We start from the raw sequence: 25,494 nt of genomic DNA, 5'->3' as shown, positions 1-25,494 counted from the left end.
AAGGCTTTCTGAGAAGACAGTGAAATTTGGAACTACAAAAGTTTGTGAATGAGTGTCATTTTGAATACAGTATGTGTAATGCTCCCACTACTGTGTACAACCTCTCCTTCTCCTCCCTTTAGCTGAGAAATGAACTTACTTCTTCTTAATTACAGCTGGAAGTGGAATTTGAGTCAAAGGAACACATTTCTTCAGCATGTAATTTTACATACAGGAGTTCAAACATTATTTAATTACTGTATCAATAACATGGGTGAGATTCAGAAGGTATGCAATTATCTTATCGTTATACATAAATGGCATCTGTTGATTAAACAAATAATCCTAAAAAGGAAAGATAACTGGATAACATGCAAGCTGGACTTCTGAAAATGTTCGCTGTAGTTCCTGTTTCACATTAGTGCAGTTAATTTGTCATATGCACAAGTGCAATGAAATGCTTATTTGCATATATGCTCCGATACAAAGACATTAAGAAATCACCAAAAACATAAACACTGAACAGCAGCAGCACCACAACAACAAGTTAAACAACATACAACTTAAAAAAAACATTAAGAAAGCATATGAGAATGATTGCTTAAGGAATTTGACACTTGCTTTGAATATGTTTGTTCTTTTGGGAAAATGTGTTTTGATATGGTCACATAAAGAAAAGTGTCGTGTACAAACACAGTGCAATACTAATGTAAAAACGCACACTATTGGCAATACCTGATGACATCAAAGCCACATCATAATATCCAGTGATCAGTAAAGTTAAAAAATAATAACCAAGAAAATAGTTGAATTGATTAAATGTCGAAGCCAAAAGGAGAATTTTTACATACTATATGCAGGCAGACCTCTAGATGTTTGTTGGTTGTTAACATCGCAAGATCTATAGAGTATCTAGGAACAATCCTATTATTAAGTCTACTTTTAATCAGCACTAGGCAGAACTCCCACTAGGTTTTCTGACCTAAGGGCATTCTAAGCAAGCTTCTTTATTTTCAGAAAAAAAAAATTCTTTGCACTGAAAATGCTTCCTCTGGTTTTACATTTCTGCCACATGCCCTCAACTGTTAACTTTCCCAGTTTTCAAAGTTTTGTATGTGCCAAGACAAAGTCATGGTGTTGTATCTGCCAGTCAAGTGGAACTGTGTGGAGAATCTTTTTTTCACACAAGCGCTGCATGTGTCTGTGTGTGAAAAAAAGAACAGATTGTACAGGAACTTTTGTAAACTGTTTCATGTCACAGGTTTTTGTAACAAAAACTACCCAGACTCTGTAAGGTTAATAGTGTATGTTAAAAAGTATATTGAAGCATAGCGCAGCCTGTCTTGAGTTCATTGAGCTGTACCAAAGAATAAAAAAATATTAGATTAGATCTTATTTTGAGTTTCAACAAATTCAGAGCTATGTGCCTAGAAGATATGTCTGCTTGAGTAGGAAAACAAAAGTTGCCCATAAAACTTTTGTTTTGATGTTAATGACTTTTTTCTCTGCATCGTGAAAGGATAGAGATACTGTTGCTTTTATGTAAGGTTTGATGTACAAAAATGCCAAACCTTATAAATAGCAAACTACAAAACATACAAAACATTTATTTCAAATACAGCTTAGATATTACTGCATTGATCTACATACACCACAGGCTTTCTGTTTTTTTTTCCATCTTTGTAGTGATTTTATAATATACATCTTTAGCTATACCAAAGAATCATAGTTTTTGCATCTTTATGGTTTTGGCAAAGTGAGGTCTTTTAGCCCTTTTTTGTTCAATTTTTTTCTAAAACCATTTTGAAGGTAAACGTGTTGAAACATGTTTGAAGGTAAAGACATTCAAACTCTTTTGGTTTGTATCAAAAAGTCAAGAGATGCTTCTCTTGATAAGATTTAATATCATCAGAATCAGAACATATATCAGGGAGACATTGGAGAAATGGTTTTATACTAGCATTTGCACACCTGCTGTCTTCTAAATGCGAAATGATTTAATGTTTACTGAGATTAATAGAATTTCTCAGGTTTGTGCAGGAAGGGCTAACCTTGGAAATGTCCTGCTGAATACAAACATTAAGCATAAATATGGTTGACAAAGGGTGGCATAGTGGTTTGCATTGCTTACTTGCAGTGCTGAGGCCTTGGGTTCAGTCCCTGAGGTGCAATCTGTGTGGAGTTTGCGTGTTCTTCCTGTGTTCATGTGGGTTTCCTCCAAGTGCTCTGATTTCCTCCCACAGTCCAAAGACATGTGGCAGTTTAACTAGATCTGGGAAGATTGGCCCAGGTGTGAGTGTGCCCTGTGATGGACTGGTGTCCTGTCTATGGTGTACCCTATCTTCATCCCGTTGCATGCTGGGAAAGGCTCCATGCCCCTGAATTGGCTGAAGTGGTTTGAAAATGGATGGATGGCTAATGAGGCCCCCTTTCTTTTTTCAGTGCTTTGCATCCCTCCATCACACTTCTCTCCCATTCCTTCTCTCATTCCACCTTGTTGGGGTTCCAGTTGTCCTGCCCTATCGGTCGGGCTGCTTTTCCCTCCCCCGAAGAATTAAATCCAAATACGTATATATCTCAAACTGCCCACCCCACTGAACCGTTCAGTATCAGTAAACCTGTGTTGGTCAGGAGGAATTGATTTGCTGTCTAAGAACGACTGACAGTTGTGTCCTCCACATAAACCTGAGACAAAGGAATATCCACACAGTGGTAAAACTGTATCTGTTGTGGAATTCTAGTTAACACTGGAACAATATAACTAGGAATAATTCATTATGGTGCAGCCCTGTGGTCTTTAACATTGTGTGGGAGAGATCATCATTCTTCTCTTCTGTGTCTGTGGGATTTCAGTTACTTACAGTATACAGCAGCTATTTGAGGAAATCGCCCGCAGTGAGTTTACCGGGAGCCTTTTAAATGAGTCAGATAAGGATATGTGACGTGAACTCAGTGGGCTTGTGTGTTTAGTGTCTTGACAGGCTACTGCACAGATGTGATGCCCTAACTCTCATGTTTACTTTGCATGTCCAGAGACAAGTTGGGTTACCGTCTTCTATAAAAAAAAACAGTCAATTTATCAAGATGTCCATTGATAAGCAAGAGGCCCCTAAGAGAATAAGAACATATTAGAGTCTAGTTACGGCCCATCCAGCCCGTTTGGTAGTTACTGTAGTAGCTAATTGATCCAAAGATCTCATCCAGCTGTTTCCTGAATATCCAGGAACAGATATTGCTGTTCCTGGATATTGTATATATATATTCAAGAAGGTCAAATCACACTCATGCCTGTAATCATGAATTATGGGCACCCAGGGATTTTGTTTAATTTTGCTGGTAACTATTGTTGTTCGGAAGAGCAAGATTTTCACCTGACAACTCTTCTCTTCTGCTTCATGTTGTGACAGCTCCACTCATTCCCCCCCATTAGCAGCTGAGATGTACAGTATCAGGATTCATCCCACACAGTGGCTGTCTGGTTGACTTTGGGTTTTATACTGTATATAAAATATGTAAAGATTAAATAAAAAAATAAAATTAGAACATTGAGACAATATCAACAACTTTTGAAAGCAAATTGTTCTAAGCTCTATATTGCTCCTGCTTTTTTGCATTAAAATTGATAAAAAAAAATAAAATGCCCGGTAATTAAAGAATTTCTTTTTCTTAACTATTCAGCATTAAACTAGTTCACATTTTTGGGTTGTACATTCAAATTTGTTTTGCATAGCTGTTCTACGTTTTTAAAATGAGAGTTCTGAGAAAAAAGTCGTATATCACATGTACTGTATATAGCCACATTTCTTCTAAGTGGCAATTATATCAGTGTCATTTAAAGTCGTTTCCAATGATGAAAAAAACAGGAGGAAAATCCCACTGCTATTGTTCACTGTATTAGAAGATGGCATTTGAAATCTTACTGTACTTCTATTTTCAAAGCCACGTAGTGAAAAAAAAAATCTATAAGATCATAAAGGTAGATTTGTTTTTGGAAATGATGTCATTTTGTGACAATCGCATCTTAGAAATGGTTGGGATGGCCTACAATAACCCAATTCTGTGGGTTCATACTGTACACTGACACAAGTCTAAAAATTCAACCTGTCTTTTTTCCCTGCTTGGCACCTAGAATCCGTTCTAATAAGAGAATGCTGTTGCTGGTTGGTGGGCTGCCTCCTGGACCAGATCGACTCCCAAGCAATTTAGTTCAGTATTATGATGATGAGAAGAAGACATGGAAGATACTTACAAGTGAGTAATATGTCCTGTTTCCTTGTCTCACCTATTGCTGTGTAAAAAGTGAAGTGTGACAGGTGTACTGTAGATGTACAGCATTTGAAGTGCTTTTTTAAGGTAAAATGCAAAAACAGTTCCTTAAATTCTTAAGGCAATGATGTATTACCATCACTTTTAATATAGGTTTTTAATCAGAGCGTGACTTCACACTGTTGTGAAGCTTTATGCATGGGCTCACTTGTTTTTGCTGAAATCTCTTGACAAGATTAATTTTAGTTTAATGCTTTGGTATAGATGTAACATCAAAGAATGAGATGAGTATTCCTGCTGGAACACTCTTAAAGGCGAACATGTTAAAGCACTTTTAAATAGCGTGACTGAATAATTCACTTAACGTGTTCGTACGGCTTGCATGTCAGCCTGTAACTTTCTACAAAAGGATCCACAATCACCACAGAGTGCAGCACATCTACTGTATAGATTCACATATAGTGTATCTGATTCCGGTTGCTTTATTCCTTAGAATTCCTTAGAAGACCTCTTACTATGATAAAATGTGTTTGGATGTGTCTTATTCCTATCCATCTTTTCTCCTTTGTCCAAGTACGTTTTCTTGAATCATTGTTGACCTATTGAAGAATAATGTCTCCCTTTCACATTACAATGTAGGTTGTAACCCTTATCATAAAGGGAGACCTTTTCTGTGCATTATCAGCATTTTTCTTCATTGGTATTATTGAGTTTATGTCTTATTTTTTTCCATTCCTATCTGCCATAGCTCTCAAAGCTCTGCCATTTCTATCTAAGAATGATCCTGGAACACAAGATTCACAGATTGACTTGATTTAAGCAAAAAGAAACTCAATTTGTTTTCTCCACAATATCTGAAAGCTTGTGTATTGGCCAGACCAGATTGTTTGGTTTATTTCAGTAATGAAGGAGAACCGATTTGTTTGACAGAAGCATTGCTTTTTGGAAAATGTGCTCTATTGCAAGAAATCAGATGAGGCTAAAATACTAATTTTATTGAACAAATACCTGACAGACCTGTTCTGTAATAAGGATAAAGCAGTGCAACAAAGGTCAAAATCATATCCTTATACTAAATCATAAGGTAAATACAGGAATATTACATTAAACCACATGGCCTTTACAGAATTAGTATTTCTGTTTCCAGTTTTGCTGTCACTTTCTTAATTTGTGTTCATTGTGAATTTTATTTTTGATAAAATTCTTTGTGTTCCAATTTTTACAACTTTATGAAGTGGTGTGCGTAATGTTCTCCTTGTAATGTGACTAATATACTGTTAAACAGTGGGATCTGTATAAGTATAATTAAAACTACGTATACATAAAATGTAAAAGATGACTATCCATCAGAACATTTTATTTAATTCTGCCTCCTTTCAGGTAAGAAGTGTAATTTTAACAAACTGCTACAGCTATTAAGAAATCCCCAAAATAAATTCTAATTTAGTAGCAGCAGCATCCTGCAAATTGGGATCTAATCATTGATAAAAACAATTTGTACATCCAGGTATGGTCCAATAAGGTCCTTTATTTGTGCAATTTCCTAGTACTATTATGTTTACTGTTAATTCAATCACTTCATGCCTTAAAGTGCCAACATAAATATGGGCCCTACAGAAGGGGTCCCCAGCTTTGGTCCTGAGGAACCCCATTCCACGTAGTCTTCGCACACACGAACTTAATTTCAGTTGAAGGGATTCTGCTCCAACAAGGCTGAATATTCAGATAGCAAAATGGTCTCTGATTTACTGAAGGAACTGCGATCCTGACTGGTGTTGGCTGGGGCGGCGCTGTGGTGCAGGAGCTTGCGTTGCTGAGGCCTGGTGTGAGTGAGTGTGTGTTTGTGTCTGTCTGCCCAGCGATGGTCTGGTGTCCCGTCCAGTGTGCCCTGCCCCTTTCTTCCACTTGCTAGTGTAAAATCCAGCATTCGGTTTAGGGTTATAGGCATTCATATGAAGGAAAAGAGAGCTTTCACTGGCCGATTATCAAACTTGATTGACAGAAAAAAACTAGCAGACCCAAAAGAAGAAGAAAAAAGAATAATGGACACAGAGCGAGCCTGCGTTCTGCCCTCAGCCGTCCACACCTGGCTTTTCCCTGGGTCAGAGATTAAATAAAACTTCACTCACACTAAACAAATTACCACATACAGAATCCTGAATATGTTAACCCAAAAATGTCTCACACTAGCATAGGCTCCAGCCCCCCCGTGACCCTGTATTGGATAAAGCGGTTAACAATTGGATGGATGGGCAATGGATGATCTCAATTCATCACCGTGAAATGGTTCTTAGTCTTTTGAAATGTATGGATTTCATGGTGATCTAGAAAACCAGACAGATTAGGACTCTATGGCCCAGGGTGGAGGGGGAGATTGCAGGAATCTCTCTGAAAAGAAAACTAACACATTGTGATGTGATTAATTCTGTAAGTGCTATGCAAAAAGCAAAGAGAACAAGAGCCACTGAACATCAATAGCATTGTGTGAAATGTATAACACAATTATTAATTCATTTTACATAAATCTCAGCGTGCAAACAGTAAGGTTTGGTTTCCCATTCCTTTATGCAAAAACTGCATGAAGGCTGTGACCCACTGAGCTTTGATATGATTTGAAATGTCTACTTTAGCCACTCTGAGATCTTGCTTATCCTTGGAATGCATCGGCTTCAATGTATGTTTACTGTAAAATAAGAAAAACATGATATGTTAATAATGGTATACACCCCAGAAATGCATACATAATTCGGTATGATGTTTTAATAAAATAATACAGCCTAGTCTCTATTTTTTATCAGCAGAAATATTTCCCATCAGCCTGTGCGATTGTGCTATTAGAGCCTACGTCTGTTAAAATCTAATCTTGCAAGCCTTGAACACCTAAAGCAGGAGAAAAACATTGTACTTGTAAGCCAATATGGTAGTAATATAGGCTTACATGTCAGTTCTGGCTGCTTTTGGTGAGTACTGTTGCAAAGTAGGTATTTTAGTGCCTTCTGTTATTGTGTGGTCTACTGTACCTGTTGTGCACTATTACCACCTGCCAGCAGAGGTCGCTGTGACCATCCTACCTCCTGAGTGATGGCAGCGGCACAGATGGGTCACAGGCAGGAGGATTAATGATGTCAAATAATTTGGAAAAGATACATTAATGTTAAGTGCTTAATTGTCCTTAGTAACTTGTATTACACTAATGTACTTAAATTAGAAAAGTGAATCCAATGTGTAATCTGATATCTTTTCTTTATAGAAAAGAAATGATCTCCAAATTCTCAACACATTTGTTTGTGATGCCTTTTAGGTCGAAAACATAAGTGGCACAACTTTCAGGGCCCTTGGTTGCAGGGCATTATATATCAACTCAGTAAAAGCATTTTGAGTGCTGACTGGGCACACAGTTGTGCCTGTGATTCCCCACACAGCAGCGCCCGGCTGGCCGGACCCTGGGTTGCAGATAGGATGCTGGGGTATGCAGAATTACTTGTCATACCTCATGAACGATGCCTTAGCCCTGTTGTTTGCACTGCGGGTTAACAGTGGGAGAAACCGCCTGACAGTGCATATTTTGGAGAGCGCATGTGAATGATTTGCACATCTCCTCTGCCAGTATGGCTTTCAGTAGTTGGGTTAGGTCCTAATGACTACGACGGGATGGGTTGAGTGCCGTCAAGTCGGTGTCGACTCATGGCGACCCTGAGGACAGTTCCCCGTCACTATCCATAGACTTTTCATGGCAAGATACGGGAGTAGACTGCCAGGCCTCCACGCAGATGGTGCGAGTGTTGTTGCCGTTGTCACGGAATCGTGATCCTCCCCCACCAACACCGCCCCCATACTGCTGCTGCAGCCCGGGATGGGTTATTAGAGAACCTTGCGGCCGACGTGGGACACAAACCCACTACCCTGAGATTATGAGTCTCATGCTCCACCAACAGAGCTAGTCGGGAGCAGTGACTACGGTGGAGGGACATAATGTGTGGGGGTGTTTGGCGTGACTCTCCTAGCTGAGGCAAGGACAGTCTAACCCTGAGGATAAGCTGCCCAAACTCCCTCACTATTGTGGGGATTGAGCTGTGGAGCTGCTACAGGAGTGCAGATGGGGAGGCAGGGGACATGCGAAGGGAAATCCTGGATGTGAGACATAAATATGTAGATCTACTCTTCCTCCTGAACTTCTGTTATGACTCCATTAGTGTTGATTCAGGGTGACAACAATTGCAAAATGAGGGAACAAGACAATTTATTGGGTATTTTATTATTTTTAAGAGCTTTTCGTGCCATTGCACGGTTTGCTTCAATTTTTCTGTTTTCAGAAAATTTTCAGTTAAAAATCCACAACTTCTTGGAAGTGAAAATGATGTTGTAAATCATTGTTTCTCCCTCTACATTGTCTAATTTACACCTTTACTTCTTTTAAATGCATTCAATCTATAAAATGTTGCTGAGTGAAAAGCACTGATGTCATTGTAATGGGTTCTACTCATGGTTTGTTCTCAAAGTATTTCCACAAACACAGGTTGATAGGAACTTTGGCCACAGTCTTGTTTTTAGATTTGATAATTTTTTGGGGGCATTGTGAGAGAAGATAATTGGCAGTATTTTTAGCAAATGAGCTTGACAGGATTAATGACCATTCCTGGTGTCTAATTTTCTTATGTTCCTACATTTAAGTTACATTGTGCAATATCTGATACAAGCTACCCTGCTCTGGTCTGCCTTTTTTTCAGAATTCATTGCTTTCTTGAAAGCATGGCACGCCTTATTCATTCTTTATAATGTAAGTGGTGACTTCATCTAAGACTTTCCATATTCACCTAAATTGTAAATCATAGGAATGCAAATAATATGGATCCTGTCGTCAATCAAGAGCTACCATATTCTGTTTGCAATATTCAATCAAGTTGATTCTGATGGGAGATATATATCAACGAATGACTAATGGCGTCCAAGAAACTGGGTGTCTAGATGTATAAATTTGAGTGGGTGAGGCCACAGGGCTGGAGGAAGTGAGAAAATTACATTTATTTTCTACACTCAAAATTGTGAAACTTACAAAATCAAATTGACCATGATTATATGCCGTATAACATATAGTTCATGTTTGTTTCTTTAGTGCTCATAACTGTAAGGATATTATGTCGACTGGAAGGATGATGACTATATTTTCATTGTTTGTTTTAGTGCGCCGAAGATCTCCAGGTTTAGTGCAGTCCATGTTAAAAAAAAAGACTTGTTGGCTGTCAGACATCAGTAGTAAAGATACAGATTTCAATGTCATGATCAGTAAAGACATGATGTCAAATTAACAAACAATGCTAAACTGTTATGCAATGTTATGTAATGTACATAATCATTCGATTGGAGTTTTAACTAAACATAAAATGAAACAGTTTGCCATGAAATGTGGCCACCAGGCTTCAATTCAAATGTTCAGCCTTCGTTGATTTTAAAACACGGAGTCCTCTTGTTAAGGCAGTACTTACGCTGGTCTTAGGGCCCACCTTGGCATTGTTAAGTGTTACAATCGATGTGAGGTAGATTCTCCTCTTCTGAACCCACAGTAATTAATTGTGCGCTGCGCTGGCAGAGACCCAGCAGTTGTTTTCCCTGTTTCTCTACACTAACGGTCTTCTCAGTTCTCTCTTCAAGAGAAAAACAAAAACGAACGCTGTTCACTCACGGTCTCCTCCGAAAGGGCTATTAATGTCAAATGCCCTTTACAGATACACAAATTATTTCATTCGTTCAAATCACAAGAAGGGTACAAAATAGTTCGTAAATGTGAGTTTTCTTAACTGTTTGTTGCATTTCCAGCAAACTGTGACAAATACACCCAAGTGCGCGACAAACATAATGTTAAACTTGCAACCCATTGTGTTTTAGGTGAAGCTTATCCACTAATTTATTACTTCACATCTGCTACAGAAGAACAGTTTATTCAGAATTTTAAAACTTATAAAGCAGGAATGTCTGTTACCTTAAGTCAGGTAAACTCTACGGTGTTGGCGTTCAGCATCCTAATTACCAATGTAGCCTGCTATGAAGGAAAAATTGCAAAATCAGTCATCTTAACACATCAACAGCCATCTGATGTAGCTGCTCTCCACTGATAGTTGAATTGCAGATTATTAAAATTCACTCATAACTTGTAAATGAGGCAAAACCTTAGAAGGACAGCACTTGATTAAGACATTTATCAACACATTTTAGGATTCTTCTGCTCTGTCCTAAAATGCTGCTGTTGCAGCTGCTGAATCATTAAGCAGTGATTACTGCCACCTAGTGGATTTGTTGTGTATGTCGACTTGCATACCAAGGCAGCAAGATTTCTGTTTACGTACAGTACGCTACAGATTTATTACTTTGAACTTTGACCACAGTGTAGTTATTTTTATAGCGAAATCGTACCTCTTAAAGTCTGCTAAGGTGTAATTAATAGAGCCTGTAGGTCTGTAGTTTTGATTTTTGTGATAAGAGTGGGGAAGATCTGTATTTTTACAATCACAACCAAGGCATGACAGTTGTCATGAAATAAGACAGCCTGAGGTCAGGACGGACTTTCTAAAGTTTTTAACTTTGTGCAAAAAGGGACTGGGTGGATTGAACTTTTTAGTCTTTCTTCCGGAGTTTCCGTATATGTATAGTATATTTACAGTAGTTGTCCTATACCTGTACATGAACTTTATATAGCATAGTAGTCAGCTACTGCTGCAGCTGTTGCTGTAAATATATTGAATCTAAATTAATCTAAGGATGTAATTGGGATAATTCTGGTTCCAAGCTACGTCTGATACTCATGGATAAACAAGACTGCTGCCTTGGGTGTAAAAACGAGTCTCAGCTCAGGAAGGGGCGAGACGAGAGAGCCAGCGGGAATCTGCCTCTTTTGTCATTTTCTTAACAAAATGTAAGTGTGCTGTGGCAACAGGAGGAGGAGAGCGTCAGCCCGCAGCGATTTTTCTCCACCTGAAGTGCGCGGAGTCCGGGGGGGGGAGAGTTCCTAGCAGGTGTTAGTGTTTGTGGAGCTGCTCCTCTATCTTCCCTTGCTAAAGTGACCCCGTTTAAACGGAGAGAAGTGGTTTTAGATGACAGTCATGATGAACGCGGTCATGTTCACTCAATAAAATAAGGCCCAGTGCGTTTGAGGATAAATCAGTGAAATGTACAACCCCACCTGTCTGTCTCCATCATTCATTTCCACTGTCACTTTCGCCATAGCTGATGGATCGCAGTTGCTGTAAAATTAGACAGCCTTTAATCTCATTTCTTCCTGATTAGCCTCACCCTAGCCTTTCCCTCTAACTCACTGGCTGACATGCTGAAGGCTTCCATTATGGCGTGTCTGAGTAAGGGATAATACAGCTTTATCCTTAAATAACGAAAGGAGATGATGTTCCTGGAATGATACACCGCAGCACTTCAGAAGCAACTAGGGGAGATTGACAGGGGCTTTGAGATCGACTGTAGAATTATAATTCGGGCACAGCAGCACAGAGAATTGAAGGGGAATATTCAGTGCTGCTTTTAATATCCAGTGCTTCTAGATTTTGTACAAAAACTGACAACCTGTTTTATTGTGATAAGCAGGCACATTAGTATACACTAGGTTAAATGGTACCTTTGTGGTGAATGTGGTGTTCCAGTTGTGTTCCAGTTGTATCTCCCAGTTGCATGAGCAGTTCCTATATATGATACGCTAATACAGTACTGGAATTTTAAAACCTGGTCTTATTTTGATAGCTTTGCCTTACTTTTTATAGCATTGATTACATAAATTGGGAAACTTATAATGTATTATACGATTTCCAGTTCTACATTAATTCTTGGATATTTCATTCTCATTTAGTTGTCTATTTTTGGGCCTTTATGAAACATACAGTTGTGAATGAGCTGCAAAAATATGTTATTGCTTTGTAAGGAAATAGTAGTCCTCTAAGACAGTAGTCATCTGATGTTGTTTCACTGTTGTATTCGTGTTTTGTACAGTAAAATCACCCACTATTTGCAGTCCTGATACAAGTACTGATACAGTTTTAATATGGTTTAAGTTTTTTAAGTGTTTTTAATTTAAGTCTTAATAGTTTTAATGTCCAGTGTCACTTGGGCATTTTTCCATGTTCTGTATGGATTAATCTGTGATTGATTGCTTCGTATGCAAATGCTTCTACCGACACAGCACTACTGAGAGGGGAGGGGGATTTCCAGCTCTTAAATATCACTTCTTCCCTGGCCTTCATTACCAACTGTAAATGCCAAGATCTTAAGTGAGGAGCCATCAGAAGAATCTGATGAAGTTCTTCCTGTATAGCATGGAACTCTGTATCATCAAGCGATTGTGCAATGTACATTTCAGGTGCCATTTTTCTGCAATTTACTCCCTTAAAATGACAGTGTAAAACTGTTTTTGCTTTTAAATCACGCTTGAAGACGTACTGTATCGTTTTTGATCTTCTGATTTTATCATGTACTTTGAGGACATTTTTTTTTGTCAGAACTAACAATCAAAATAAACCCTTCCTATTTAACAATTGTTTGCAAGTCTAAGATGTCAGCATTCTGAGGTCCTTTGTACGTGAGAGCACTTACATTCAATTTTGTTTTATTTTCCCTTGTGTAGTTATGCCTTATAACAGCGCTCACCATTGTGTTGTTGAGGTGGAGAACTTCTTGTTTCTGCTCGGAGGAGAAGACCAGTGGAACCCAAATGGTAAATCATTGCCAAATATTTTCTTCACTCCCCCCAGAAAGACATTTGGAAAAAACAACATGTTTACAAATGCGTTGAGAAAGTACATTTGGCCTTTTTCAAAAATCTGTTTTTGTTGTGTTTCTCATGCCCATGACTAGTGAAGAAGGTAAAAGTGAATCAGTTCTCTGCCTGCAGAGGAAGTGTAACAGTGGTGAGAAATTAGTTCAGCCCCACCTTTGAGGGAAGTTCAGTCTTCCTTTTCATCAGCCCAGGGGCTGAGTTTCTCACACACACTGTATAGAATCCTTGGGCTTTCGTCTTGTCATTTCGTGTGATGTTTACAGTGGATTAGACTAAATAATTTATCTGATGACATTTCGTGTTCAGAGTAATGAATTCACGGAGAACAGGGCTCTTCAAACTGCCTGAGAGCCGCAGGACCTTCTGGCTATCATGCCAGCATGTCTCTCAGTTGTGCAATTGTACCAATCATCCTTTTGATGAGTCTTGATCTACTTGATGTGTAGCCACCAATGGTTTCTGTGATTTGGATGATTTCTCCAACTGTATTTCTTCCCAGGAAAGCACAGCACTAATTTTGTGAGCCGTTATGATCCAAGATTTAACAGCTGGATACAGCTGCCCCCAATGCAAGAAAGGTAACATTGCTTCTGTTGTTTTGTTTCAAGTCAGCCTTTTTCCTGACAAAAATAAGGTTAAACAACTCAGACAGAGTACTTGTAGGTCGTGTCATAACCCAAGCACACGGCTATGTAGTGACTCACGTAGGGACATATTCTTCTTGTTGGTTGTAGTTTTTTCATACAAAACTGGTGGGTAACTCTGGTGGCCTATTACAGAGCAGTAATATCGTTGAAACTCTTTAATTTTCTATGAAATAGAAACAATTGCATTTTACATTAAAAACAGTGTTAGGTATTTCCAAGAAAATGCAACACAGACTTGTCACTGGATTTCCCTGTCCGGCTCGGTTTCCATTTGCGTTTTAAATTGACGACCTAGACCGTGCCGTACTTACTTTCGTTAACAGTATTGCCTTGGTTTCAGGAGAGCCAGCTTCTACGCCTGCCGTCTGGACAAGCACCTGTATGTGATCGGCGGGAGGAACGAGACTGGGTATCTGTCCAGCGTGGAGTGCTACAACTTGGACACCAACGAGTGGAACTACGTGTCGTCGCTACCCCAGCCCCTGGCGGCACACGCGGGGGCTGTGCACAACGGCAAAATCTACATCTCAGGTGAGAGACACCCGGCCCGCTGGGTCAATCAGAAATAAAGCTTCAGAATGGGTGGCGAGGTGGTGCAGTGGTTAGCCCTGCTGCCTTGCAGCGCTGGGGCCCTGGGTCCAGTTCCATGGAGTCTGAATGTTCTCCCCATGTGTGGGTTCCTCCTGGATCCCTGGTTTCCTCCCCCAGTCTGAAAGGACACTGGTAGGTGAATTGGTGTGGTGTGGGTGCATGTTTGTGTTTGTGTCTGTGTGTGCGCTGGGATGGACTGGACGCATGGAAGGATGTTCTGTGATCAGGTTGGGTTTTTGTTTTTTATTTCTAAATTGCTGTGACTTTGTGCAATATCACAATAGGTGAACCGCTATGGATAATACAGCACTATATATGTGAACAGGTTTGTGTTTATAGGAATGGTGTTAAACGTTAAGGAATTATTGCCCAAGACCGGTAAAAATCGATTTGTCTTTTTCTCGTGCTTGAAATTGTGCTCATGCTTACAACTATTTGAAAATAAATGCAGTGCCAAACACTTTTACTCACTGAACCTTGAGTTTGACTCATTGATATTTTTAGAAAGTTGTTCATTTAAACTCATCTTATATTTTTAGTCCTGTTTTAGGAAGAAATATTTTAAACCGAATATCTTTGAAATAAGCAATTTCCATCTGTTACAAATAGGCTCATTGTACTTTGAAGAGTATTATATTTCGTCCTTAAAACTGGTGTTCTGCCATTGCCCTCAGTTAAAGGATTAGTGCACTATAACTGCTTTAAGACGAGAAGGAACCTCATTGCGTGGTTCGCAAATATTTAGAAGATAAAAATAAAAAATGTAAGCTGGTCTTAGATGCTCAGGTACACTTATAGTGTAAGTCATATACTTATAGCTACTAAAATACATCAGTCATATTTTATTACATATCAGAGCAAACCTGCTCTGGAGAATACCAATGTATTTTGGTTTCTTTCTGGCCAAAACCCTTATTACTTATTTTAACTGTTAATTGAGCTAAGGATTATATTAAGTAATATTAAGTTCAATTTTATAACTTGGAATCATAGTTTTTTTTAAAGCCGAGAATGACACTTTAATGGTTCACTAACTAGAGTAGAGGTTAAGATGAAATGACCGAGAGCTCATTTAGGTTTGAAACCAGTGGCCAGTTCCATCCAAGAATACAGGTGATTAACAAATGTGTTGTTAATCACCTGTATTCTTGTTGTATTTGTTGATCAAAGCTGTTCAAGTCACTGTCAAATCAATGGGAAACGTTGCCCATATTTAATACTCAAAGCCACCAGGGCCTGAGGATTGAGGTGTCATATGGACAGTTTTGGCAGGTCCAGCAAAACCAACAGTAGCATGTTACCATTTTGTACAGTTCATGATAGTTTTTTTAATGCTTTTAACCTGCTGGTGGCAGTATTGTAACAATTACATTTGTTTTAAATTGGTTAGCCATTAATATTACAATTAAATTACATCATAGCCATTTCAGAAGACTTGCAAATTGTAAGAAGGCGCAGCAAAGTCTGTGCTGAGTAAAGAGAGCTTAAGAAAAAGATCTGTGGGAAAGAATATTCCGTTCTTCTGAGTCATCTTAAAAGTTTCCATAAGCAGTGTTATACAGTAGGTCTGCAGCTCAGCCTTGCTTCAAGGTTCGTCTATTTTACCCCTCAAGCATTGAAATTCTTAAAAGTGTTAAAAGTATACCAAGAAAATGTTAAAAGTATACCATACAAATATGAAATACAGTGTTTGTTTTCTTATGAGGTTACTTTATATTCATTACAGTTATCTTAAGGTATCTTAGGGTTTAGATATAAAACCTAAATCCTGCATTGTCTGGGGTCCTGCAACATAATAGTGACATTGAGTATCCCAATATACCAGAAGACCCCTGGTTAAATATGTAACTATTCACAAGCAGTCCTGCAAATATTTCTATGTGGGGATTTACTTTATTGACTTAGAGGCATATTGCCCATTTTCTAAGAGTCTTGTCACTTGCTTTGTTTGTTTGTGATAGAACTAAGATAAAGACTGCATAACATAGTTGTTTCCCATGTTAAAAGGTGAGTGAGTCTGATTAGTATTATGTCCCAGCAGAAGTGTTTTAAGGTCTTTTTGTATTGTCTTCTTTCAGTCGGGCAAATAAATGATCTCGAGTTTATACAGTATATGTATTTTGATGTCTGATGTCTTCTATGAAGATTCAGTTCAAAGAGGGTATCAGAAATAATGTAGAGATGGAGGGAAACATCAGGAACATGCATCTCATGCAATTAATCTTGACAAAATGAAACAATTCCTAGAAGATTTAAGGGCTCTTTTTAGACGCTCACGAGTTCAGCGTTTTTACAAAGTGTAGCGCCTTTGTAAATCTTCTTCTGGCTTGTGTAGAAAAACCTGCAAATCTTTATCCCCACACAGCCAGAATTCCAGCTTGGATCGCAGTCATTCGGGCCGTTATATTCCTACAAGCCCCCCACAGCTGGGGCGCTGCACGGGGGACTGTCAGACAGATACAGTACATGACTAATGCCTGTGCGCTCAACTTGCAGGGGGGGTGCACAATGGAGAGTACGTGTCCTGGCTGTACTGTTACGACCCAGTGATGGATGTGTGGGCCAGGAAGCAGGACATGAACACAAAGCGGGCCATTCACGTGCTTGCCGGAATGAACGATCGCCTGTACGCCATTGGTGGAAATCACCTGAAAGGTGAGCAGTCTGATCGGGCAGGAATGGAGCTGCAGTCATCGATCCGCCTGGCCTGTAAGGGACTTCGAAAAACAACAAAAGAGTTCCAAACCACCCAAAAAGATCCCTATTGCATGAAGTGGGGAACGCGGTACTAGAAATGAATACGCCTTGGTTAGCCGCCGTCTAAGTATGGGAAACCTTCAAGGCTCCAGATTTGCTCAGATAAAACAGGAGTGTAGGAAACGGACACGGAGACAAAGCACATCTGTCCTCCGTCAAAGGCACACATGAACAGATTGCTTCCCCCGGTCGCCTGCTGCAGTGTCTCACCTGAGCGCGTCTTTGCCTGATGAAGCGAGTGTGAGCAGAATGATGTGGCTGCTGATCTGTGAAGTGGATCTGTGCATGGAGGTTGGCAGATTCCTCCAACATCCATTACCCCACTTAAAACTGCGGCCCGCGAGTGGGGCTTTTTTTTTCCCCCAGTCTTCACTGGAATTCTGTCTTGACCTTGGCGCTCATGCTGTCCTTGATTAGTACTGTCTGCGCGCTATCGCAGGCTGCTTTTATCCAGGGAGACTTACGGGTGTTACAAAGGGCCTTCTTGGAAATACAGATCTGGTTCGTATTTACACAGCTGGGTTTGCAGGGGAAGTGGAGTCCTTACCTAGTCAAGTGTTTGATGAAACTGCACAAATAGCACATTGTTCTGAAATGATATTGTCATCGCCTGGGAGTTTTTCTTTGTGATTATAATTACTTATTCATTTGACTGCGTACAAGTGATAATGTAATATCATTATCTGTAATAGAACATTACAAACATAAGAACAGTTACAAATGAGAGGAGGCCTTTCAACCCATCTAGCCCGTTTGGCAGTTAGTGCCTACTCGAACGTAGCTTGTTCCATACATCCACAGCCCTTTGGGTAAAGAAATACCTTGTATTCTTAGATTTAGATGCAGTTCCATTGAGTTTCCTCTCTGTCCTGTGGGGTAACTTTGTCAGTGAATTTTAGAATCCCAAATCGAGCCCTTTCGTTGTCTTCTTTGTTCTGGATTAAAAAGTTCAGTTCCTTCAGCCTGTCAGTGTAGGACATTCCCTTAAGCCCTGAAATGTATCTGGTTGCTCTTCTCTGGACTGATTCAGGAGCAGCGATAGATGTTTCACAACTTGGTGACAGAAATTGTACACAACATTCTTAACTGGGGTCTTGCTAATTTTTGATACTATTTTAACATAACATCCCTTGACTTCAATTATGCTATTCACTGAACTATGCTTTTAACTATATATCCTAAACCTCTGTGTGCCTTTTTTAATAGCTTACCCTGCCTCTTCTAGAAGATGTAAATGATCTGTAAAGACCTCTGCTTATTTAGAGGTGGCCTCCTCTAGCTCAGTGTTTCCAGTTTTTTTAGGATGTTTTTGCGACCTGCACTTTTTTTCATTAAACTTCAAGTGCCAGGTGTTTGCCCAGTTTTGAATGTTTTCTAAATAGTTTTGAATTTCATTTGCTACATCTATAGTGTAGGTTGCCTAAATTAGTATTATATGCATATCTGCCTAGTGTACACACTATATGAGAATCTAGATCACTGATATAATTGAAATAAGAGAAATGTTCCTTGACAGATCCCTGTGGTACTTCACTCTTTAACCCAAAACCCAATTTGAGCTTTAATCCCTATCTGTGCTGTTTTCTGTCTTTTAACCAATTCTTAATCCAAGCACACACCTACTGCCTCTAATTTGTAAATTAATCTTTTTATGAGAAACTTTATCAAATCCTTCAGAAAATCAAAATACACCATATTATATACTCCGTGTGTATCCATTATAACTTGTTGCTTGTCATATGCCAAGCTGCTTAGTATAACCTGCTTTTCTAAATCCATGTTAACTAATCCCTAGTATCTGATTGCCATATAGGTGACCCACTAATTGTGTTTTAACAATTCCATCCATTACTTTACTTAGATATTGTATATCAGTTTAAAATTACTTGGTTCAAATGTTGTCACCCTTCTTAATGTATGTTCTTGGTTATACAGTGTTGTGCACAAATGTCTCTAGTATCTGAAACAAGGAAGAACTTTGTGTGTTTTTCTGCTACTTCCTTTAGCGGACCTGGCACATGAAAAATGGCAGGGCAGTTTGGATTTGTCATGTGTCACCATCAGCCATAATGCAGTTCTGAGATTTATATGTTCTTTGGCCATCTGCCCTTTACAGTCAGATAACTGGTTGTTTGTTTTCATTAATTGTTTGAGGCATTTCAATTCCAAGTCTAAAGCATGGCTTGTAGCAAATACCATAAACAGTTATGTCAACTGTGGCCTTTAGTCAGCATGATGTTGCATGAGTCACCTTGTTAATGATGCATGCATGAAAGCTAATTTTACCACATGATATTCTCATCTTTATTTTCCATAGACATTGGCCTTCTGAACAGTTACATTTGTTTAAGTGGGCTTTCATGTAGTTCAATTGCACAATTACAGAATATAGTTTAATTACATTATAAATGCCCAGTGTTACCTTGTTAGGTTAGAAAAATGAGCGCCTTGCAATTCAGTTCAGTGATGAATTCATGGTCTGGCAGCTGAATCTGGACATAATACCTCCAAGTATCATGGAGAATTACTGGAAAAAACATGTAGAACAATACTGTACATCCTCTGGATTTCCTGTAAAGAGAAAGAATACCAATATAATACAGCTAGCAAAAGAGACTGGAGACAGACAGCTAATATCCTGTGCATAAAAATACAGCTCTTCCTGCAACAAGCTAACACTTCTTTGCTTCATCGTGACATTGATAAATTCACACAAATGACATCCGAAAAATCCCATCCTCCCCAAAAAGCACACATGCACGATCACAAACATGTATACAGTATATATATATAAAAAAAATATAGACCTCTTTTCTGTTGCTTTGGAAGAAAGGTCTTGTTTCTTTCAGTGCTAAAGACAGGCTGAGCAATCTCTGGAATTCTGACGGTTCGAAGGGCCTTCTTTGTTTTAGATGCGTGTAGGTAGCTGTGGGCTGAACTGCTCAAAGCTGCGGCATGATAGTTCGCAGCATTCTCTGACAGCAGCTGCCGGTTGATTTTTTTGCTCAGGGTTTTCCCACCTTGACGTCATGCTGGTGGAGTGCTACGATCCCAAAGGTGACCACTGGAACATCCTCCAGACCCCGATCCTGGAGGGGCGCAGCGGCCCAGGCTGTGCCGTGCTGGAGGACAGCATCTTCCTTGTGGGAGGGTACAGCTGGAGCATGGTAATGACCGTGCCGGCCCCGCAGCTCCGCGTCTGCCTGCGGGCTCCTCTGTTGTCACGCCAGTGTCGTTTAGGCCCGGCCGCCCTCTTCTGCTGGTGTCATCGAAGTCAAGTCCAGGCGGCGGTCCCAGGATTCCTCTCCCGGCTTGCTCCTAAACCCGTGCCGGAGATTAAACTGCAATCCGACAGGAAACCAGGACAATCCTGGAAAGCCGGCAAACTTATGATCCCCGCTTTGGATCTGTTCTGTTTTAAATAGTGGTGTAGTTTCCACCTGTGTCTTCTGGCTCTGAAGATGAGGGGAACATACATTGAAAAACGTCTGTTGTATCACACCATGCATTTTTTCATCTTTCAATGTGTTTAGCACAAACCTGGACATTCAACATTAGAACAATACAAACAATGAAATGGTAAAACTTACTGCAGGATATGATCCTATAGATAGACAGCAGAAATGTTAACACAATATAGGTATATTTTACATGTTTACAGTGTATGTGTGCGTGAAATTAGCAAATTGCATTAGCAGTCAACTACATATATCAGTTAAAACACAGATGATATTTAATACATGCAAAAATAAAAGATCAAAACATTGGACATTTGCCTACAGTTACGTTTAATGCACTTTACAAGTCATTATTCCATTTTGTGATTGTGGCAAATCATATTTCTGATTCAGACAAAACCATTTGAGCCAACAAAATCAATAACACAATTCTGCATTTCTCAAAGCCAGTGAACATTTTGGCACCAGTATTCTGGGAAAGATGTAGAAAGGTTTGTGTATAACCATCTAAAAAGGAGCCTGACTGTTCTTGGGTAGACCATTTATACAGAGTCTGTATTTATAAAGGACAAGGTGTCCTCTCCAAAACAGAATGACTCATAATTTTAAAAATCTAACATTAAGGTACAGTAATTCTAAATGGTACTATAACAGTGGTTGGTTGATCTCCCTGACTTCTTTATTGAACTATACATAGTTTTCAGTTAGAGGGAGTGTGTATAATAAACACAGAATCTCGAAGTCTCTATGGATGTTTTAATAATACTGTGTGGGCATCGTTTCTGAATTCCATCAGTAGGAGTAAGTCAGGAATATTTCAATTTTGTACGTCCTGCATTGTAGGCTAGGGAGTGAAGCTCAGGGCTCCTTTTTAAGGCCTTATTATTTAGAACACAAAAGCTATTATGCAGCCAGAAGTACTTTGCAGCCTAAGCTACTTTCTGAAGCTCGTTGCACAACCTTCACATTAATTGCATGAGAAAGTTTATGGATGCCTTTGTAGCATTAGACAAAACAGGCTGGTCATCTGACATAGCTTACAGTGAAACAGGGCTGCATTCACCCAGATTCAGCTGATTTATTGTCAATTCTGTTCCTGTGCAGGGCGCGTATAAATCATCCACCATCTGCTACAGCCCGGAGAAGGCTACGTGGACGGAGCTGGAGGGAGATGTGGCCGAGCCCTTAGCAGGCCCAGCCTGTGCGACAGTGATCCTGCCAGCTTGTGTGCCGTTCAACAAATAACTACAGTGTTTCAAAGGGAAGGATGTGTAGTGATGGGTAACAGGACTATCCATGAGCAACACAGCATTACCTTAAATCTTTGTGCTCGTTACCAGTTCCTCAAAACGGGAGAGTTAATGGGAGTTGTATAATTTTTTTTACAGCATTGCAGTGACCAGGTTATTACTTAACCCAGTCATGTTTAATCATTTTCATGTTTTTTAAGACATTATCCTTGTTAAAATTCAGAAGCCGTCCAGCTGTGCTGTCATCGTTTCTTTATAATATTGAAATGAGTTGTGGTGTTTAGTGATAGGTGGAGAATTCCCATAACATGCTTATAATTTAACCTCCAAATGCCTCTTAAATTCAATCATAACAATAGTTCCTGATGGATAAAGCTGATGATATATAATAAAACATGGAGCTTTATTACAGCAGTTAGAATATTGAACCCTTGAATGTAATGACTCACGTCGTAACACCACGTAACTCTGAGTCTTTTGCAGCTACTGTCCTAGATGAAAAACTGAGAAAAGTCATTTTATAAAACAAATTATATCTAAGAAAGGGAATTTTAACACATTAGGGCCCCAACTAAATGTTTTAAACTGTGTTTTATAACGTGAACAGTCTTTTAACTATGGTTTTTGTGTGATATTTTGTTCAAGGTAACCTATTATACAGTAATATGACAGATACATAATTGAGAGTTTGGTTTGCTGGGAAGAGGAAGAGAAAGATGTTTCATAAAGCTATTTTCAGTTATTCCAGAAACCCCTTTCTCTAGACACAGCACAAAGAAACACATTTCTCACATATCACAAAACAACTACAAAAGCAAACTACATTCGGACATAGAGACAAGAGCAGGTCATATCATTCAAGGCTTTCCCACCCTTCAGAAGTATGTTTTAAGAAGTATGGAATTAAAGTTTTAACTTTTTGAAAGTTGATCATAACATATAATTGACAGTCGAGTTTATGGTCAAGTAAACAAGTTTAAATATTATTGATGATAGTGCATTTGGATGAGTGTATAACAATGCTGATAAAGATATGATCTTTTATAGATATTCCTTGCAGCAACAGTTGAACATCACACGATGGCTGGTTCCATCTCACATGAGTTCTGTGCTTTTCTAGACGGCACTGTGTTTGTTTAGATGGGTCCCAGATTTGCATGTAGTAGTGGGAGTGAGCAAAATATGAGCTGAATATTCCTTTTCTAGACCATGTTGAATTGCTACAGATGAGAGGAACACAAGACAAACTGCTCCACCCCACCTCTCTTGTTCCTGTTATAGGTCTAGGGCCCTGTTGCATCAGACAGGGAATGAAACACAATGTGATTTCAATATAGGCTCCATAGTATGTCAAGAGGGTTAGCTAATACAAGCTTTGCTGTTCTGGAGAGACTTGAAGAAAAGTATGATTTAAACTGCGAGTATGATACTGCACGATTTGTGAACTGTGTTATACTGCCCATTCTGCAACACAGTCCAAGAAGATAAAACCACATAATACAGTATGCAGTTTGCTAAATAGATATTTTGTGGGCAGTCACAAATGTCTCCAATAACATTACAAAGTCACTTAATCTGGCTGCCCATGGTGTTGTTTTACAATGCTGTACGACAGCCTTTTTATTAAAATCCGAATTAATCAATACACAAATAATGTTCTGTAAAATTAAAATAATTGGTAAACATGCTATGTAACGCAGTGAACAGAGCTGGTTAAACAGCTGTACTGTAAACAAAAAGACAAAGGATATAGATTATGTCATAGTAAAAACAGGGGTATTTAATAACAAAGTGAAACTTGGTTGTGGTTCAAAATCTCATGTAATTTCACTTAAGTTCAAATGTATGTAATTCATTTTACATGCATGGAAGTGGTCACAAGTGGCATTCAGCATCTATTAAAATAGTAAATTCTATTTTTAGGTATTAGTATCATTTTGTTAACCACATATAAATCATACAAACCTGTCAGGTTTATTTTTTGTTTGCTGTATAAGGAAGATGTCAGTGTTTTGTTTCATAGGGAAAAGTGTTTTCTCTTTCAAGTAAGATCCAGTCATTTCCTCTTGGGACTTGTATCATCACTGCTCCTCATGCCGAACGGCAGACAGAGACGTCGCCCAGAATCCTCTAGTGAATTCAGTGAGGTCAGGAACCTGGAATGGCTCATCGCGATTAACTGTGTTTCACTGACATGCAGTAGTATTGGGTTTTTTTTTTGTTGTTGTTGTTGAATTGAGGGCTTATTTTCTTGAGCCTTATTAGAAAACAGGATTAGAAACATGTTTTTAATGAACATGACCTTCACCCAGTCACTTTTGTCCATTTCTGTTCCCCGGATACCCTGCGTGTTCAATAGCAGGCTTCTGCTGCCTACAGCCCAATCAGATTTCTGATCCTTACCTCTGGCTTCTCGCAGTTCAGCTCATTGCAGCGTGGGTACAGAGCATCGCCAAGAGGCAGTGCCTACACTTCATCTCAAAGGGACCACTTTCACCCTGGTGATATTACCCAGGCTCCCTGACAGGAAGTGTACAGTAGCTACTACCTTTCCAGGTTGCTGGCAGCCAGCCTTGTTAAGGTATTGTTCATAAAAAATGACGACAAGCTGGAATGTCAGCCCAGCCCAGACTTGATTGAATGGCTTTGGCACACATGCTCAGCATGATGGGAACAGTGACAGTGCATTTCCCAAACGGTTTTTGATTTTTTCAGGGGCCCAGGGTTATGACACATAATGTACTGTAGCATTAAAGGCCAAGTGGGAGGGGGGGGGGAGGGTTTAATGTAATAAAACCAGAGCCCTTTCATTTGTGTTTTTGTACATTCTGATTTATTATACCTTGTATTGTGGTTCAGTGTACAGTGTCCTCACTGTTGCCCATCACTATGAAAAAAATGCAATGCCAACTACTACCTTACAAAGGTATGTTACTGTTCTGTGGTTTTTATTAATATGGCTTAAGATGTTCTGTAAATTCTTTCTGTCTTTCAAGACATAAAAAAGGCATGAAATATCGAAACTGATGGAGGAGGGAAGAGTGGATGTAAATTTTGTACAGTATTAGAATGTGTAAATGAAGCTTGCTTGTTGAGAAAGAACTTTAAATAAAACTTTATGTAATAACCCGAATTCTTTCAATTGCTTCTTCACATGAATGACTGCTTGTTAGGATGCAAGCTGTTCACTCTCTTGGGCTAAAAATAGAGTACAGCACTAAGGTTCGCGAGCTTTGGGGATAAGGTGATCTGAAACAGGACACCACAGTAATGGACAGTCCTGCGGATAGTGACACTGCCTGTTCGAGAAAGCCAATACCTTCTTAGTGTCACCTGAACCCTTCTATGGAAGTAACAAAGTACAGTATGCATGTATAACCCTAAATGACGTTTTTTTTATTTACTAACATGCTGTTGTGTATTGGTATGTTTAAGTCCTTCAATTTGCAAAATGACAGTATGATAACCTGTCTTCAAGGCCCTGTTTTGATTCTTTATTCTATTTAGGATTCTCCTTATAATTATAAGGTACACAACTGAATCTAGTCCTAAAACATATTTAAATAAGCAAAGTTTAACCTGCTTGGCAGGTCACGCTGTTTACCAAAGAAAAACAGTTATGTCACGCTCAGAAAAACAGGTCATTTAAGTTTAATTCTTCTTAATGAGATTAGATTTTCTAAAACCAGAAAATGGTTACATTTTGGCTGTGTGGAGGTCGGTTTCACAGCCCTTTGAATCTGATGATGAGATACTGCAGCGAACTGGCACACTGT

The 25,494-nt window shown here is 39.2% G+C and overlaps 1 protein-coding gene across 1 annotated transcript in view; it reads left to right on the top strand.

Annotated features, from left to right (window-relative positions):
* The window catches only part of klhl14 (kelch-like family member 14), a 33,724-nt gene extending 8,879 nt beyond the window's left edge, over positions 1 to 24,845 (top strand). The window contains exons 2-8 of the mRNA XM_006643215.3: positions 4,109 to 4,230; positions 12,863 to 12,952; positions 13,515 to 13,593; positions 14,003 to 14,193; positions 16,750 to 16,908; positions 20,020 to 20,177; positions 21,573 to 24,845. Of these exons, the coding sequence (XP_006643278.1) occupies positions 4,109 to 4,230; positions 12,863 to 12,952; positions 13,515 to 13,593; positions 14,003 to 14,193; positions 16,750 to 16,908; positions 20,020 to 20,177; positions 21,573 to 21,713 (940 nt within the window). The 3' untranslated portion in view covers positions 21,714 to 24,845. The remainder of the gene's footprint in view (positions 1 to 4,108; positions 4,231 to 12,862; positions 12,953 to 13,514; positions 13,594 to 14,002; positions 14,194 to 16,749; positions 16,909 to 20,019; positions 20,178 to 21,572) is intronic.
* Positions 24,846 to 25,494: the final 649 nt, after the last annotated feature.

The sequence above is a fragment of the Lepisosteus oculatus genome, chromosome 6 (assembly GCF_040954835.1).
Source record: "Lepisosteus oculatus isolate fLepOcu1 chromosome 6, fLepOcu1.hap2, whole genome shotgun sequence".
Lineage (NCBI taxonomy): Eukaryota > Metazoa > Chordata > Actinopteri > Semionotiformes > Lepisosteidae > Lepisosteus > Lepisosteus oculatus.
The sequence above is the reverse complement of the archived record's forward strand: the minus strand, read 5'-3'. Positions and strand labels throughout refer to the sequence as shown.